This window comes from Callithrix jacchus, chromosome X, assembly GCF_049354715.1.
Source record: "Callithrix jacchus isolate 240 chromosome X, calJac240_pri, whole genome shotgun sequence".
Taxonomy (NCBI): domain Eukaryota; kingdom Metazoa; phylum Chordata; class Mammalia; order Primates; family Cebidae; genus Callithrix; species Callithrix jacchus.
The window spans coordinates 114,527,553-114,544,697 of record NC_133524.1 but is presented as its reverse complement, the minus strand read 5'-3'; the positions used below and the strand labels follow the sequence as shown (position 1 = coordinate 114,544,697).

General features: G+C 39.5%; 1 protein-coding gene across 5 annotated transcripts in view; it reads right to left on the bottom strand.

Annotated features, from left to right (window-relative positions):
• DOCK11 (dedicator of cytokinesis 11) overlaps positions 1–17,145 on the bottom strand; it is a 194,885-nt gene that overhangs the window by 71,535 nt on the left and 106,205 nt on the right. For 3 of the 5 annotated variants that reach the window (XM_078362461.1, XM_078362463.1, XM_078362459.1), the window contains exons 24-32: positions 11,656–11,774; positions 9,542–9,611; positions 9,332–9,457; positions 8,340–8,411; positions 6,658–6,804; positions 4,211–4,294; positions 3,276–3,387; positions 2,750–2,788; positions 276–454 (exon numbers count right to left, since the gene is read on the bottom strand). In XM_078362461.1, the coding sequence (XP_078218587.1) occupies positions 276–454; positions 2,750–2,788; positions 3,276–3,387; positions 4,211–4,294; positions 6,658–6,804; positions 8,340–8,411; positions 9,332–9,457; positions 9,542–9,611; positions 11,656–11,774 (948 nt within the window). The remainder of the gene's footprint in view (positions 1–275; positions 455–2,749; positions 2,789–3,275; positions 3,388–4,210; positions 4,295–6,657; positions 6,805–8,339; positions 8,412–9,331; positions 9,458–9,541; positions 9,612–11,655; positions 11,775–17,145) is intronic. The other 2 variants (XM_078362462.1, XM_078362460.1) reach the window with 1 other exon arrangement.

The following is a 17,145-nucleotide window of genomic DNA, read 5'->3' as shown; positions in this document are numbered from 1 at the left end:
CTTGTGAGGCTGAGGCAGAAGAATTGGTTAAACCAGGTTCAAGTTGTTGCAGTGAGCCAAGATCATGCCACTGCCCTCCAGCCCAGGAGACAGAGTGAGAATCTTGTCTCAAAAAAGAAAAAAACCCTTATGATTTGAAACAAAAATCTTATTTGCAAAAATTAATTTTCCTCAATGCTTATATAATGCTCCTTACCATAAAAACTTCATCTTGTATAAAAAAGCATAGTAGAAATTTACCAGTGTGAGACTGATGACTGCATGGATATCCTTACCTTGTGCTGGTATCTTGTGTCAAATGCGTGTTTTATCAAAAGATTCTTTATGACAGAGATAGCTGTATATCTGATCTCATAATTGTCCTGAAGAGCAATGGAAGTTTCCCTCAGAAGTAGACCAACCAAGAAGTGATGCTTGCAATACTCATCTGATAAACTGTATTCGAGATTTGAATCTGCAGTATAATGAAATTTATAGCCCATTTATGAAAAGATTCAAAAAATGACTATAATTAAAATAATATATTATTTAATAATATGTGATCATGCTAACAAGAGCTATAATTTTTATTATTAATGATTCTGAGCATTCTCTTAACATCTAGAATAAGCATGCAAAATTATACAAGATAGCAGCACTCATGTCTTGGGCTTTAATAAGCATTTCAGTCAGGAAGAAAGTCCCTGTATTTTTTCCCCCTAGATTCTTTTAAACTTACATAAATCTTAGGATAGAACCTTCAATAAAATAATTATATATTTTGTAATATTTTAGCAAATTTCTTTATAGCTGAAGAGACTTTGTCATAACTATAAAATTTGAATAATTCTATACAATAATGCTTGATTTACTTATCTATTTATACTTATAAAGTGGGAAAAGACAAACTAAACAACCAAATATTCTAACAGTATTGACTGTTTTCATAAATAATACATATTGGGCTGAATATATACATGGGCCATAAGAACAATAAGGAAAATAGCCTCACTTCATTCTAATCCATCATTACTCAAAAACAAATCTTTTATATGAGAAAATGATCACTTCAAACTATGTCTTTCCCTTCCTTTAAGATCCTCAGTCTATTTTGTTTATTTATTTATTTGAGATGGAGTCTCATTCTGTTGCCCCAGCTGGAACATAGTGATGCAATTTCAGCTTACTGCAACCTCTGCCTCCTGGGTTTAAGTGATTCTCCTGCCTCAGCCTCTGAAGTAGCTGTGACTACAGGTGCACACCACCATGCCCAACTAATATGTGTGTGTGTGTGTGTGTGTGTGTGTGTGTATTTTTAGTAGAGATGGGGTTTCACCATGTTGGCCAGGCTGGTCCTGAACTCCTAACCTCAGGTGATCTGTCTGCCTTGACCTCCCAAAGTGCTGGGATTGCAGGCACGAGCCACCATGTCTGGCCTAGATCCTTGGTCTATTTTAAATCCCAGATGTTAATATCACGGTTGGGACTTGCCTTATAACTACTTATAGGGGACTGTGATCAAGTTTAGTAATTTTTTTTAGATGGAGTCTTGCTCTGTCACCCAGGCTGGAGTGCAGTGGCGCGATCTTGGCTCGCTGCAACCTCTGCCTCATGGGTTCAAGCAATTCTTCTGCCTCAGCCTCCCGAGTAGCTGGGATTACAGGCATGCACCACCATGCCTGGCTAATTTTTTCGTATTTTTAGTAGAGACAGGGTTTCATCATATTGGCCAGGCTGGTCTCAAAATCCTGACCCTGTGATCCAGGGTCTACCTTGGCCTCCCAAAGTGCTGGGATTACAGGCTTGAGCCACCACTCCTGGCCAAGTTTAGCAATTTTGATAGATTTCTAATATCTTTATTTCCTCTTCCCTACTATTTAATTAGATAGGCCATAAAGCTGAAGGATATGTTTTCTATTTCTCTTTTGGCCTCTTCAGCACTTAATATAATGCTTTATATTCAGTTGGAACTTAAATGCTGCGAGTAGTCCGATTTAATCATAAGCCCTGATGATCTGTCCACCCCTTCTTTTTCCTGACTTCCTCATAGTTATAAATAAATATTGGGTGAAGCATGTGAGCTATTCATGCTCAGAATCAAATAAGGGGGTAGTTGAATGGGAGTGCTATGGTTTAAAAATATTTTTTCTCCATTTTCACTGGCTATAACTCCATCACTAAAACCACCACTCAGCAGATACTTCTAAACAGACCAAGGCAGATTATTTTATTCCTGCATCAGTCATCCTCTTTTGTGAATCCCGATCACCTTCTATACACAAAGGCCAGCACTCACTAACAAAGGTGGCTTTATCTGGGTAGATTCTGCTAACGGTAATCAATTTGTTACTTCAGTGATTTGAATGAATCCAATCAGGTGGTTTCATCTACACCTGCAAAATTGTGGCCAAGGTGTCACTAAACAGCATCTGAGAGAAGGAGGCAAGCCTAAGAGGTGACACAGTAAAACAAAACAAAACAAAACAAGTAACTTCCAGTTCCCCAACCATGGCCTCTATGCTGGCTTGCAGCAGGAACTTGTATTTTGAGGGAAGATGTTTTAAAGTTGATTTCTCTAGCAACACTCAATCTTATTTTAAAAGTAAACAAACACACTGCCTCCTCGATTTTCTGGCTACTTTAACTAAAGCCTCATTTTGGCTAGGGAGGATTTGAAAGCAAACAAAGCCCCCATCCATCTTAGCAATTTATCAAATCAATTGTTTTCAAAAACAGCAAGCTAATTTAGAGTGAACCGAGTTAAACCTACCTACTGAAGTCAAACGGTCCACCGCAAATGAAAAAAAATCTAATTAATATACGAAAAGAAAAGGGACAAATAAAAAACATAGTAACATAAGAATAGTGCTATACAACAAAGCATTCAATAAAACTAACAATGGAGATAATTGAAGGCATTTCATAAATCTAGCACATACATATTACTATTTCACTCTATCTACCTTTACAGTTTTTGATGCTTTGAGCAGAAATGCATTGTATGTTTTTTTAATTTAGTCTTATACAAGATCACAAACACTACTACAGAGAGCAATTTCACTAGTATCTGACATTTGCGTTTAAGCAGCAATCTATTAACACTGGGTATGTGTAAAATATGAATATTATTACTGATATTATGGAGGAAATGCAGAAAACCATTAATGGACTTCAAATAGCAACAATTCTGAGATTACCTTCAAGCTGACTGGTTTAACTAAAAAACATTATACTATACTAGTGCTAGCAAAACATGGGAAGAACAAACTCAAAAGATGGAAAATGCAAATACATGCCTTGAACCCGCTGCAGTTTAGGTTTTGCAAATGCCATTGGCAGGTTCAGAGGAATGTAATGTTCGTGATTGCAAATTGTTTGCAGAAATTCAAACTTGTATTCAGCCAGAACCTAAATGGAAAGAAATGATACATTAGCTCATAATTAGTAGGTATTTGCTATTTTAAAAATATAATACAGCACATTAATTTTCACAATGGAAGTGCTTAGTATTATAAGCATACCTTGAGATGTGACCTGTACAGGAAAAAGTTAACATAGCAGGTCCAAGATTACTATCCTTAAAAAGGCCTGCTTGTTGGCTGGCATCTAAAAAATGAAATTTTGAAACGTTCCCTAAATGATAAGTTGCGCCTTCTGTGTCATCCTGCTTAGACTATTTGTACAAACAACGTGATTTATAATGAACACCTGCTTTGCTTTCCTTTCTGAGTCTGGAATTTTGACCAGCCTCCAACACATAATCAGCCCCCAATAAAAACCCTCAACTCTGAGTTTTCAACAGCCTTCCTTGATCAGAAATATTGCACACTTACAAGTGCATTTTCACTGATGGAAGGAGGCTGTGCTCTGTGAGGCCCTTCACAGAGGGAAAGAGCTCAGAAAGCCTGCATATGGACTGCTACCCACCCCATTTGATGTCTTTTCCTTTCCTGATTCAGCTGAGTATCCTCATCATGTCACACTCATGAATCTTAGCCATCAGTACAACTATATATTGAGTCTGTGAATCCTTAGAATGAACTACTAAACATGTGGGGGGGTCCTGGGGACCCCCAAAACAGAATTCAGTGTTTCCTGCTTTTAGGTATGCCTATACTTCAAGTACTAAATAAAAACAACAGTCCCAAATCCCCTCGAAGAGAATAAACGTCACTTTTGGTGTTATGCTCAGATATCTGACATCTACTACAATTGTGTCCTTGTAACTTACCTTAGGATCTTTGGGGCTGAATCCAGATATATAGTCATTTATCAAATTGAAAACAAATCCTCTATCCATTAGTGTCAAGCAGCGCTATAGCAACCAAAACAAAACACAGGGTTAGTTACATAATTCTAAAAGTATAAAGTTTAAGAATGTAAAGTCTAAAAAATTCAAAATTGGTTCTACACAAAAAGAGAGCCATTTTCATTTTTATAGATAACTTTCTGAGCTTCTGGTGACCTTAAAGAAAAAGATAAAGGGCAAGTGGCATCACTGGAATTGGGACCGAAGGGCCTCAATTATACAAATTTCAAAGCAAGATGTATATATAGCCATACACACAAATATACACTTATCTATACATATACACATGTACATACACAGGCACAGATACATATCTGTAACCTATTTAGCTACACTTCCTCATTTTGGTCAACTCCCACTTCCAAAGGGAAGTGTAGGGTAGTCTGCTAAAAGTGAGGCTTGGCTATTTATATATTAATAATTCAGACCAAAAGAGTTTTTGTGTTCAGTGAAGTCAAGGCCTAAAACCTCCCTTCTCTGTGACAGCCCTAAGTTATTCATATTTCCCTGCTGTCATTCTCCTAGTTAAAGCTCTCACCACCTTGCAACTGAAAAACTGCAGTTAGCCTCCTTAGCCTTCATGCCTCTCATGTCTCCATCCATCTGCTTCCAGATTAACCTCTAAGTCCTAGCCCTAATAGTGTCATTTGCCTGCCCCAAAGCTTCCAGTAGTTCCCTATTGTCTCTAATAATTTCAAACTCCTTAGCTTGCCATTCCAGAATACTCACAATCTTGTCCCAACTTACTTTCCCAGCTTCATTTGCCAAAAGATCTCATTGATTTTCTTTGACTCTGTGTCAAAGAAAAAAAAAAAGAGAGAGACAGGTAGAGTCTTGCTGTCACTCAGGCTGGAGTGTAGTAGCACAGTCATAGTGCACTACAGCCTTAATCCGCCTGTCTCAGTCTCCCAAGTAGCTGGGACTATAGGTGGGCAAAGCATGCCCGCCTATAGCAGGGCAGGTGAACCCCGCCCAGCTATAATTCACTTAGCATCCCCTCAAGATGCACTGTGTATTCCCACTTCTAGGTCTTTGGCTCATGTCATACCTAGCAATTCTATCACTACTTCTATCTGATCTTGTTAATTCTTTAAGGTTCTCATGAAATCCCATCTTCCTCAACTACATTGGCCCATGGATCCCTTTAAACACTTTATTCAATATGAGCTTGTATTTTACTTATTATTTTCCTGTCATCTCACCTAGATTGAACAATAAGAATGATCTTTTTCTTTATATCCTTCATAGTGCCTAGAATATTTTTGTGAAATTCAAAGAATTCAATATTTCATTAACTAGCTACCAGCGATTTAAATGCATGAGGAGGCTTAGGGGTATAAAAAGGAGTGGTAGGGATAGTGGCAACCTAGGAAGTATGTGCTCTCATTTAAATAAACATTCAAACTATATTTAAAAACAGTGTGCAACAAGCATCACTTGTCTTCTGACTAGGGCACCTATATGTGTCCTCTGATTTAATTAATTAGTCATTTCATTGGGGGACAGGAACAAATTTGTTGTGATCAATTAAGCTAAAAGATATGGCTTTTATTCAGAAAAGCCAATAACAAATGCTGGCGAGGATGTGGAGAAAAGGGAACCCTCCTACCCTTTGGTGGGAATGTGAATGAGTATAACCACTATCAAGAACAGATTTGCTTGTATTTCTGGTATTACTGGTATCACCTTTATCTTGTATATGTATTTAAATTTGACTAGTAAGATAGCTTCTCACATCTTTTTTTGTCTTGTTTTGAGATGGAGTCTCACTCTATTGCTCAGGCTTAAGTGCAGTGGCAAGATCTTGGCTCACTGCAACCTCCACCTTCCGGGTTCAAGCAATTCTCCTGCCTCAGTCTCCCAAGTAGCTGGGACTACAGGTGCCTGCCACCATGCTTGGCTAATTTTTCTATTTTTTGTAGATACGGGGTTTCACCATGTTGGCCAGGCTGGTGTTGAACTCCTGACCTCATGTGATACGCCCGCCTCAGCCTCCCAAAGTGCTGGGATTACAGCATGAGCCACCGTACCCAGCCAGCCTCTCACATCTTTGAATCACCACATAGAACAGAAGCCAATGTCTTCTATGGAGGTTTCTTAAATAACTAAAAATAGAGCTACCATACGATCCAACATTCTACTCTTAGGTATATACCCAAAAGGAAGAAAATCAGTGCATCAAAGAGATACCTGCACCCCCATATTTGTTGCAGCACTGTTCACAATAACCAAGGTTTGGAAGCAACCTAAGTTTTCCAACAGTCTTATGATGACCTAGCTGAGTCTCTAGAAAGTGGTTAATTTTTTTCTTGGGCTTCCTATAAATTAAGAGGAGTTCCCTACCGCATTCCAGCTGCCTTTAAACTCACCTTCAGAAAGCTAGCCAAACTATAATTCACATTTCTGGATTCATCGGGAATCTCTGCATACCGAATAGTCACATGGGGAATTACTGCAAGAAGCAGTGAATGTAAGACATGATGATATGCCTCCGGAAATCTCTGGCCTCGGGGAAGCTGAAATGAAATAGGCACAGAAGAAAGTCAGACTTCCCAAAGGTCTAAATCAATTGCCAGTTTTACTTTCAAACACAGCCTATGAATAAATCTTAAAACTGAAGTATAATTGTTCTCCCAACTTAAAAATGATATCACTAGTTCAAGATGCTCTTGACTCTGTATCATTACAGGAACTATCTAAATTTCTAACTATCTACCGACTGAGGTTATTGGCAAGAATGGGTCATTCTGCCCCAACTTCGGAATATCATGCTTCTGAGATACAGACACATCCCAGTTTTTTTTTCTGTTCTTTCTTTTCTTTTTTTTTTTTTTTTTTTGAAGCAGAGTCTTGCTCTGCCTCTAGGCTGGAGTGCAGTGGCATATCTCAGCTCACTGCAACCTCCGCCTCCTGGGTTCAAATGATTCTCCTGCCTCAGCCTCCAGAGTAGCTGGGACTACATGTGCCTGCCACAATGCCCAGCTAATTTTTGTATTTTTAGTAGAGACGGGATTTTACCATGTTGGTGAGGATGGTCTCAATCTCTTGACCTCATGATCCACCCGCCTCGGCCTCTCAAAGTGCAGGGATTACAGGCATGAGCCACTGCACCTGGCCCCCACATCCCAGTTTTCATTCTACTTTTTTCTTGGTGCACGAGGTATATGTGCACTTCAATTTCAGTAAATGTATTCTATGAAAATTCTGATAAAAAATAAGTATAAGGTGAATATTTTGTACTTCACAAGGTCTTGGCTTTATCATTCCTATGAATAAGAAAATATTTTTGTACCTTTCAAACAATTGAAAATTACAACTAAAGGTATACATGACATTCCAGGATAATATCTAGTACATAAAGTATTTATAATACTGCACGTGCACGGACAAAGGTAATGTCTGATTTAACCAAATAAGTCTTCCCAAGAGATATTTTTAAGCCATAAGACAAAGGCAAAGCTTCTAAGGTGATGAGCTGTATATAGCAAATGATTATAGGAAAGAATCTATGTGGAAAAGTCTCTGCAGATTAGATGGTGAGAACATATCAACTGCGAGACCTCAGATTTATGCAATACATCCATTGTTTTTGTAAGCAACATTGAAAAAGCCAAGCACTAGGAGTCTTTAAAAATAAAAGGGTATTTGCATGGCTATCTGAGAGTAAAATTAGCTTTTTTGGTCTACATCAAATATTACTCTTATAAATATATACAATTATTATTTGCCAATTAAAAGTTATTCTTTTTTGTTGTTGTTTTTGAGACGAAGTTTCACTCTCGTTGCCCAGGCTGGAGTGCAATGGCGCAATCTCAGCTCACCACGACCTCCACCTCCTGGGTTCAAGCGATTCTCCTGCCTCGGCCTCCCAAATATCTGGGATTATAGGCATGTACCACCATGCCCAGCTAATTTAGTATTTTTAGTAGAGATGGGGTTTCTTCATGTTAGTTGGGCTGTTCTACCCACCTTGGCCTCCCAAAGTGCTGGGATTACAGGCGGCAGCCACCGTGCCTGGCCTAAAAGTTATTCTTGATCTTAATTTACTTACCTTAATCTTATTCTCTTCCAACAAGTATGTGGCCATCGACTTTGCAATTATTTCAAAGAAAAACCATGAGTACTTAAAAAAAAGAAAGAAAGAAAATCTTTAACAGTTACCAAATCTTTGAAGCTTAGCAAAGTTTGACACATCAATACGGGTCTTGTCTTTGAACTTTACTGACATTTTCAAATGATCCCAAGTCACTATCAAAGTCTCACACAATATCTGTAAATGGTTTTAGCAAAAAGGTACTATTGTACTTCAGGGTTGACTGAAGGGTGGGAATCTTTGTTCCACTGTGGAGGAGTATTCTATCCCCAACATTGCTTCTCATGGCCCACACATGGTAAAATAAGAGCAAACCAATTTCTAGTTTATCTTGTTACTGCTTTTAAATGCACTAAAGGCAATGAATCTTATTACTGCCTGTTCTTAGCTTGGGCCCCAACGCTGCCCTTGATGTGACATTAGGGCAGCCTAAGTAGCCTAGACCTTTGCCTACATCATGTAATTTGAAGAGCAGAGAGAAGCCTCAATCAGATATACCCCAAAATACTCTTAATTATACCATTAATAAAAGAAGTAATAAAAATAATGACAATAATAAGAGCTACCATTTCTTGAGTGGCCACAATGTGCCAGGAACCGTGTGTTAAATGCTTTACTTATATTTTAGAAATGAGGACTTGGAGGCTCTGAAATGCTAAGTAACTGGCCCCAGGTCACAAAACGATTTTGTGATGGAGACAGGATTCTAACTCAGGTGTATCTGATCCAAAACTCTTTCTTTTGTACATTTAATTGAGGGCAGGGGGTGGGTAGGGGGTAGGGTGAAGAAGGTTCTGTGGAGAACTTCGAGAAAAGGATGCATGGGCAAAGTGGTGGGGAGAGGATGGGTCACATGTGAAACTGATGAAAGACTAGACATGAAACAGGAGGATATTAAAAAAAGTATGTCTATGGCTGTTTCTGTTCCTTGCTGTGTGCCATGTTCCTACCTTTAGCAATTTGTTTATTGCTAAAAAATCTGCAGACTGTTTCAATATTGCTATCATTGTAGTAGCCAGGGTTTCATGTATCAGCTGGGCCTGAGGAGCACTTGGTTTTTCAGGTCGGAAGCTATACTACAAATAAACAAAAAAAATGAACTGTAAGACAAAATTGTCACATAAAACAAATTGCTCAGAAAGAAACGTTACTCCACAAACCTTTATGAATGATCTTAAATAACTATCCAAGCCTTCTTCATGGCACTTTGATACAATATGTAAGAGAACCCTGAAATGACAGTCACAAGAGTCAGCATGTCATGCTATAATGAATTACCATACTTTGTTTCTTAAGTAAGATCATCATGTCTAATCCCCAAAATATCTAACACTGTCTGAATCATTAAAAGTGAGATAATTGCATTAGGTATAATGGTGATAGTTTAGCTATAACAAAGATTTCAGCATCTAACATGCTCAGGCCTTATAAAACATATTTCTTAGATCAAAAGGAGGATACTTTAATTTGACAACCCAGATGTTACACCTGTTCGTAATTCTCTGTATGTGTCTGAAGCATGGTGGTAGCTACTATGTAGTAAAAGACTTCAAATCAGGGAAATATTGATATCCCCTCTAGTGACAATAAAGGGAAGAGAATAGAAAAATACAATGAAAAGCATGCCAACAGATAGGGGGAAAAGGAAGGGAGAAACAGAGCAGGGGTAATGATATGAATTATAATTGTCGGTAAGAGATGAGCAGTGCTCCCCAAAGTTTAGCATATATCAGAAACACCTTTTAATAGATTGCTCAGCCCCTCTCCCAGAGTTTCTGATTTTGTAGGTTGGGAGTGAAGTTCAATAATTAACAATTTTACTAAGTTCCCAGCTGATACTGATGCTGCTGGTATAGGAACCATGTTTTGAAACCCATTGGCCTAAAGCTTCTTCTATTTTTAACCACACTATTCCCAACAGCAGCAATGCACGCAAATGGTGTGTGGCTGTGGTGTGAGGCCTGGTGGAAGAGGTTGTGGCAACAGCAGAGGCAGCAAAGCCAGAAACTTCCAGCACTGAGCCCACAATCTAAGTATCTTGTTTTGATTTCAAAATTCAGGTGCATTTTGCATTCTACTCTACAATATATCCTTATTTGTTTTCATATAAAAATAATACCTCCTTATTCTTTCAAGTAAAAATTGATGACCTAGGGCCACATTCTGTTAAGGATGCATCCCTAGTCACCTGTGACTATTTAAATTGATTAAAATTAAAATTAAGCACAATTAAAAATTCAGTTCTGGCTGGGGGAAGTGACTCATGCCTGTAATCCCAGCACTTTGGGAGGCCAGGGAGGGTGGATGACCTGAGGTCAGGAGATCGAGAACAGCCTGACCAACATGGTGAAATCCCATCTCTACTAAAAATACAAAATTAGCTAGGCGTGGTGGCAGGTGCCTGTAATCTCTGAGCTGAGGCAGGAGAATTGCTTGAACCCGGGAGGTGAAGGTTGCAGTGAGCCAAGATCATGCACTCCAGCCTGGGCAACAAGAGCAAAACTCCGTCTCAAAAAAAAAAAAAAAGAATTCAGTTCGTCACCTGAATCAGCCCCAGTTGAAGTGCTCACTGGCCACATGTGGCTGGTGGCTGCTATACTGGACAACACAATTGTAGGACATTTACATAATTGGAGAACGTTCAATTGGAACTTATATATATCTTCTTAAATACATAAAGCAAATATTAACAGACATGAAAGGAGAAATATATTGTAATACAATAATAGAGGACTTCAATATCCCACTTTCAACAATGGACAGATCAACCAGACAAAAAAGTAATAAGGAAACATTGGACTTGAAATACACTTAGACCAAATAGACCTAACAGTCATGTACAGAACACTCCATACAATACCAACAGAATATCCATTCTTTTCATGAGCACATAGAATAGTCTCCAGGATAGACCATATATGTTAGGCCACACAACAAGCCTTAAGAATTTTCAGAAGATTGAAATTATATCAAGTATTGTTTCCAACCACAATGGAATGAAACTAGAAATCAATCACAGGTGAAACTGTCAAAAATTCAAAATAGGTGGAAATTAAACAACATGTTCCTGGGTCAAAAAAGAAAAGGGAAAATTATAAATATCTTGAGACAAATGACAATGAAAACTCAACATACTGAAACCTGTGGAATGCAGCAACAGCAGTTCTAAGAGGAAGTTTATAGTAAGAGGGAAGTTTATAGTAATGAATACCTCCAATAAAAATTAAGAAAGATCTCAAATAAACAGCATCTTTGAATTATAACACAAACTCACATGGTGCAGTTGATAGGAACGTCATCTTCATGGGTCATATTTGTGAGAACTCGGAAGAGTTGCATAAGAATTACAGGTAGAAACTGTATCATGACTTGGATCTCCATGGCATGCAAACACTAAAATGAAGTCATTATTAGTTAAGAAAACAAACAGACATATGATAAAATTTGCAAATGTGAAACAGCAAAAAAATTAATGAGAAATACATCGACTAGCGTATAAGCTCACTTGAATATGACCTTTCCACAGGACAGGGGGCTTTTTGTTAATTACTTAATCCACACTTCTATTTGGCACTCATATTTTGTTAGTTTATTTAATGTTAAATACTTTACTCAAGGTAACAAGTATAATTTCGATAAGCAGATTTTGGAAAAATGACAACTGACTCCTCGTAAACCAACACTCAATTGCCTGGGGCAGTGGGGAGGACGAGACACGTTTGGAGATGATACTGGAGATGCACCTACTAACTCCCAGGCATTCTGTATGTCTTACAGGGGAATGCGGGCCATCAGTTAATCTGGTGAGAAGTGGAATTCAATAAAGAGTGGTTCTATATGTAATTGGCTCTATACCATCACCCTCCAAAATGGAGGTGGTTTTGCAGTCTAACAATATCATAATACATTTCCTTCGAAGTGCTAACATTCTGTCTCCAATGATAAGTGCGTTACAAACGTTAAAAAGAAGAAATGTAATCTCATATACGAGAAACAGTGAAAGCTGTTCAATTTCTTTCTTCTTTCTTTCCTTCTCTCCATATTCACTCACTCAACCGGCCAATCAAAATAAAGGAAACAAACCTCGCTGAGCATCTTTCTATATCAATTCAATGTGTAGTGCTAGGGGAAATACAGAGGTAGATAAATCAAGTCTCTGTACTTAAAAAACTCGTAAGTTCTCTTTCCCAGATTCCAACTCTTGCCACTATCTATCTTCAAGACCCTCTAATCGATGAACGAAATAATCTAAATTATTTTATTTCTAACAGGTCTCTGTACCATTTCTCTTTACTCTCAATACATCCAACTCTCATTTCTAAATTAATCTTCCTCAAATACTCTTTACATTAGACCACCTCCTGCCAAGATTTTTTTGATGTCTCCCCGTAGCCTATGGCAGTAGTTCTCAACCAGGGGCCATTTCGTCCCCGACTGATCTGGCAATGTCTGGAAACGGTTTTGGTTGTTACAACCAGGGGGTGATACTGACATCTAGTGGATAGAGGCTAGTGATGCTGCTAAATATCCTACAAAGCACACACAGACCCTCAAGGACAAAGAATTATCCTACCTCAAAATGTTAATAGTGCCAAGGTTGAGAAATCCTGGCCTAGAATATTAAGACCAAGTTATTTCAGACCTTACTGGCATTTTCTGCTTAAACAATGATCACCGTTCTTTACAAAGCCAAACTGGTACCTCTGCTTTCTTCACTGTTCTTGAATTATCTTAGCCAAATCCTGGCCACGCTTTCAAGGCAAGTACAAATCCCCACTTCAGTGAAACCATTTATTTTCTCATTTGACAAAGGAAAAACAAATGAACTTCCAATAGCCAAGCACACCAAAAACAAAAGTAACCCAAACAAATAAATGAAGGCCATGGTTTCTATCATCGAGTAGTTCACAGTGTACAGGGGATAAAGACATGGAACTAAGTAATTGCAATATCAGCAGTAAATAGCATGATCACGGGATATACAAAATGCACAAAGAAGCAACTGAGTGCACAAGTGGGTAGGGAATGTCTGGTGAGGCCTGAGGGGTGAAAGAGTGAATGATAAATAGAGTGCCAGGTAGAAAAGAGAGATGGGCATTCACTGCTACCAGTAGTGCTCCTCTGTCATTTATTCTCAACACTGCAGCCAAAGTGCTCTTTTTGAAATGCAAATTGGATAATGCTACCTTTCTGTAGTTAAAAACAAAACAAAACAAACCACCGCTAACAAAGAGCAATCATAAGCTTCCATGCCTACAACATACCCTGCCTGTCCCTCCAAACCCATCACTTGCCATCTTCTCCCTGCAATGCACACTGTGCTATAGCTACATGGTCTTTTATTTTTCTGTCCCTCAAACATACTGATGTAAGCTATTTACACCCACTGTGATATTCTGTTATCCTTTTACATGGCTTTATTCCCTAAGGTTGTCTTCCTCTCATCTGTTCAGCTTGAAATGCCATTTTCCCCCATTGGCCTTCCCTGACAACTCTATATACAATGCACTCCTGGTCATATTGGATCCATTAACCTGCCCTCTTTTATTCATGGCACTCGTTTATAATCTCTGTACCGCGACTAGAACAGGTATGCTGTCTAAACCATTCCCCATTCAATTCATGGCACCCAGAGCAATGTCTGGCCCATACTACATGATCAATACACATTTGGTGACTTACTGAATAAATGAATAAAATAAGAAACCAAGCCAGGCTTAGTGGCTCATGCCGGTAATCCCAGCACTTTGGGAGGCCAAGGCAGGCAGATCACTTGAGCTAAGGAGTTCAAGACCAGCCTGGCCAACATGGTGAAACCCCATCTCTTCTAAAAATACAAAAATCAGCCGAGTATGGTGGTTCATGCCTGTAATCTCAGCTACTTGGGAGGCTGAGGCAAGAAAATTGCTTGAATCCGGGAGGCAGAGGTTGCAGTGAGCTGAGTTTGTACTACTGCACTCTGGCCTGGGCAACAGAGTGATTCTGTCTCCAAAAAAAAAACCAGAAAAAAAAAAAAAAAGATAGCAGCCCTCTAGTCTACAGTAGTTCCTCAGTTTACTGAACCCTCAGCATTTGTATCCTGTATCAAATACTGGACATTTAATCATATATTGCTTTGAACTATTAATTGTATTATTGACAGACTGTCATTTAACTTATGTGTGTCCTGTTCTTCAGTTAGACTGTAAGTTCCCCTACGGACAATAACCATACGTTATTCTCCTCTGCAAGCCTCAAAAAGCTAGGAAAATAATATACAACAAGAGCTTAACAAGTGGATGGTAAATGAATTCTTGAAACAATATCATTTATAGGAACAATAGATAGCAAGGTGTGGTAGAAAGAACATGGGACTTGTCATAGTCTCACCCCAGTTCTGCTACTGACCAGCTGAATGACCACAAGCAAGTCACCTCTACTTGGGCCTCAGCTTCCTCATCTGTTAAAAAACACAAAGTCTTGACCAGGTGTGGTGGCTCACACCTGTAATCCTAGCACTTTGGGAGGCCCAGGCGGGTGGATTACCTGAGGCAGGGAGTTCAAGACCAGCCTGGCCAACATGGCGAAACCGCATCTTTACTAAAAAACCAAACCAAACCAAAACAAAATTAGCCAGGTGTGGTGGCAGGTGCCAGTAATCCCAGCTACTTAAGAGACTGAGACAGGAGACTCGCTTGAACCCAGGAGGCAGAGGTTGCAGTGAGTTGAGATTGTGCCACTGCACTCCAGCCTGGGTGACAGAGCAATACTCCATCTCAAAAAAAGAAAAAAAGTCTTTAGAATCCTTTTCAGCACTAAGGTTTTATAGAGGAGCTTGGCTTTCTGAAATCACATGGTGTTTCATTGATTACCACTAGAGGGAGAGCGTAGGTCACATAAATATAAGAAATTCCACATTTTCAAAACAAACAAATGAACAAACAGATAGCGCTTTTCCATTTTAAGAATACGAGTATATATGAAAATGAGGTTCTTTTCCATTCCACTTAATTAAAACTTTTATAAAACTTTCCCATGAGAAAAACAAGCCTTAACAAAGCATTCATACATATTGAAGTCCTAGACATTTACCTGAAGAAAGTATTTAAAAGTTAGATGATTATTATACTTTTTCTTTTTGAGAGAGGGTCTTGCTCTGTGGCTCAGGCTGGAGTGCAGTGGCATGATAACAGCTTACTGGAGATTCAACCTCTGAGGCTCAAACGATCCTCCCACCTCAGCCTCCCAAGTAGCTGGGACTACAGGCATGCGCCACCACGCCCAGCTAATTTTTGTATTTTGTGTAGAGATGGGTTTCACCATATTGACTGGGCTGGTCTCGAATCCCTGTGCTCAAGCAATCTGCCCGATTGCCCGCCTGCGCCTTACAAGGTGCTGAGATCATAGGTGTGAGCCATTGCACCTGGCCTATTATATTTCTTAATGATAGTTAAGAACATATAACCATATAGCCACCACTTGCTATCTGCCTTCTACTCTTCCAACAGTATGTTTTCTATATGGGAAGAAGAATGACACTTTAAAAACCAAAGTCACATCATGTCACACCTTTGTCCAAAGCTCCATAAGGCTTCCTATCTCACTCGAAGGAAATTCAAACTCTTCGCCATGGCTTATGAGGCCTTGCCCGAAAAGCTCCCAGCAACCTCCCTGAGGCAATGTCCTATCACTCTGCGCCAGCCACACTGGGATTCTTGCTGTTCCCTGAGCACACCAAGCCAAGCTCCTTGGGGCCTTTGTACTTGCTGTTCCCAGCTCTCCCTCAGAAATCCACATGGCTGGCACTCTCGTTTCCTTTAGGTCTCTGTTCAAATGTGCCTTTACTAGACAGATTTTCTCTGGCCACTTTTTTTTTTGAGATGGAATTTTGCTCTTGTTGCCCAGATTGGAGTGCAGTGGTGTGATCTCGGCTCACCACAACCTCTGCCTCCCAGGTTCAAGCAATTCTCCTGCCTTAGCCTCCCAAGTGGCTGGGATTACAGGCATGCACCACCATGCCCGGCTAATTTTGTATTTTTAGTAGAGATGGGTTTCTCCATGTTGGTCAGACTAGTCTCAAACTACCGACCTCAGGTGATCCACCTGCCTCAGCCTCCCAAAATGCTGGAATCACAGGCATGAGCCACCACGCCCAACCTTCTCTGGCTAGTTTAAAACAGGAACCTTGTAAATCCCTGCTCCCCTTTCATTGTGCTGGTTTTCTTTATAACAGTTATTACCATATGAGATGACATATATTTATTCACTTACGTGTTTATTATCTGTCTCAACAAGTAAACTCTTTGACAATAGGGATGTTATTTGTTTTCTTCACATACATTTCCAACGCTTAGAATGATGCCTGGCCCATAGGAAGCACTGAAGAAGTAAGTGTGGCGTGAATGATTACTTTCCGGCAGATACCCTCATCTATTTTTGTTTTAAACAGAGTCTCACTCTGTCACCCAGACTGGTGCAATCTTAGCTCACTGCAACCTTTACCTCCCAGGTTCAAGTGATTCTTCTGCCTCAGCCTCCTGAGTAGCTGGGATTACAGATGTGCGCCACCACACCTGGCTATTTTTTGTATTTTTAGTAGAGATGGGGTTTCGCCATGATGGCCAGGCTGGTCTTGAACTCTTGAGCTCAAGCAATCTCCCCGCCTCGGCCTCCCAAAGTGCTGGGATTACAGGTGTGAGACACCATGCCCAGCCCCATTATGTAATTTCAGTCTCACAACCACCCTACAAGATGGGCATTATTGTTACCCCCACAACACAGATGA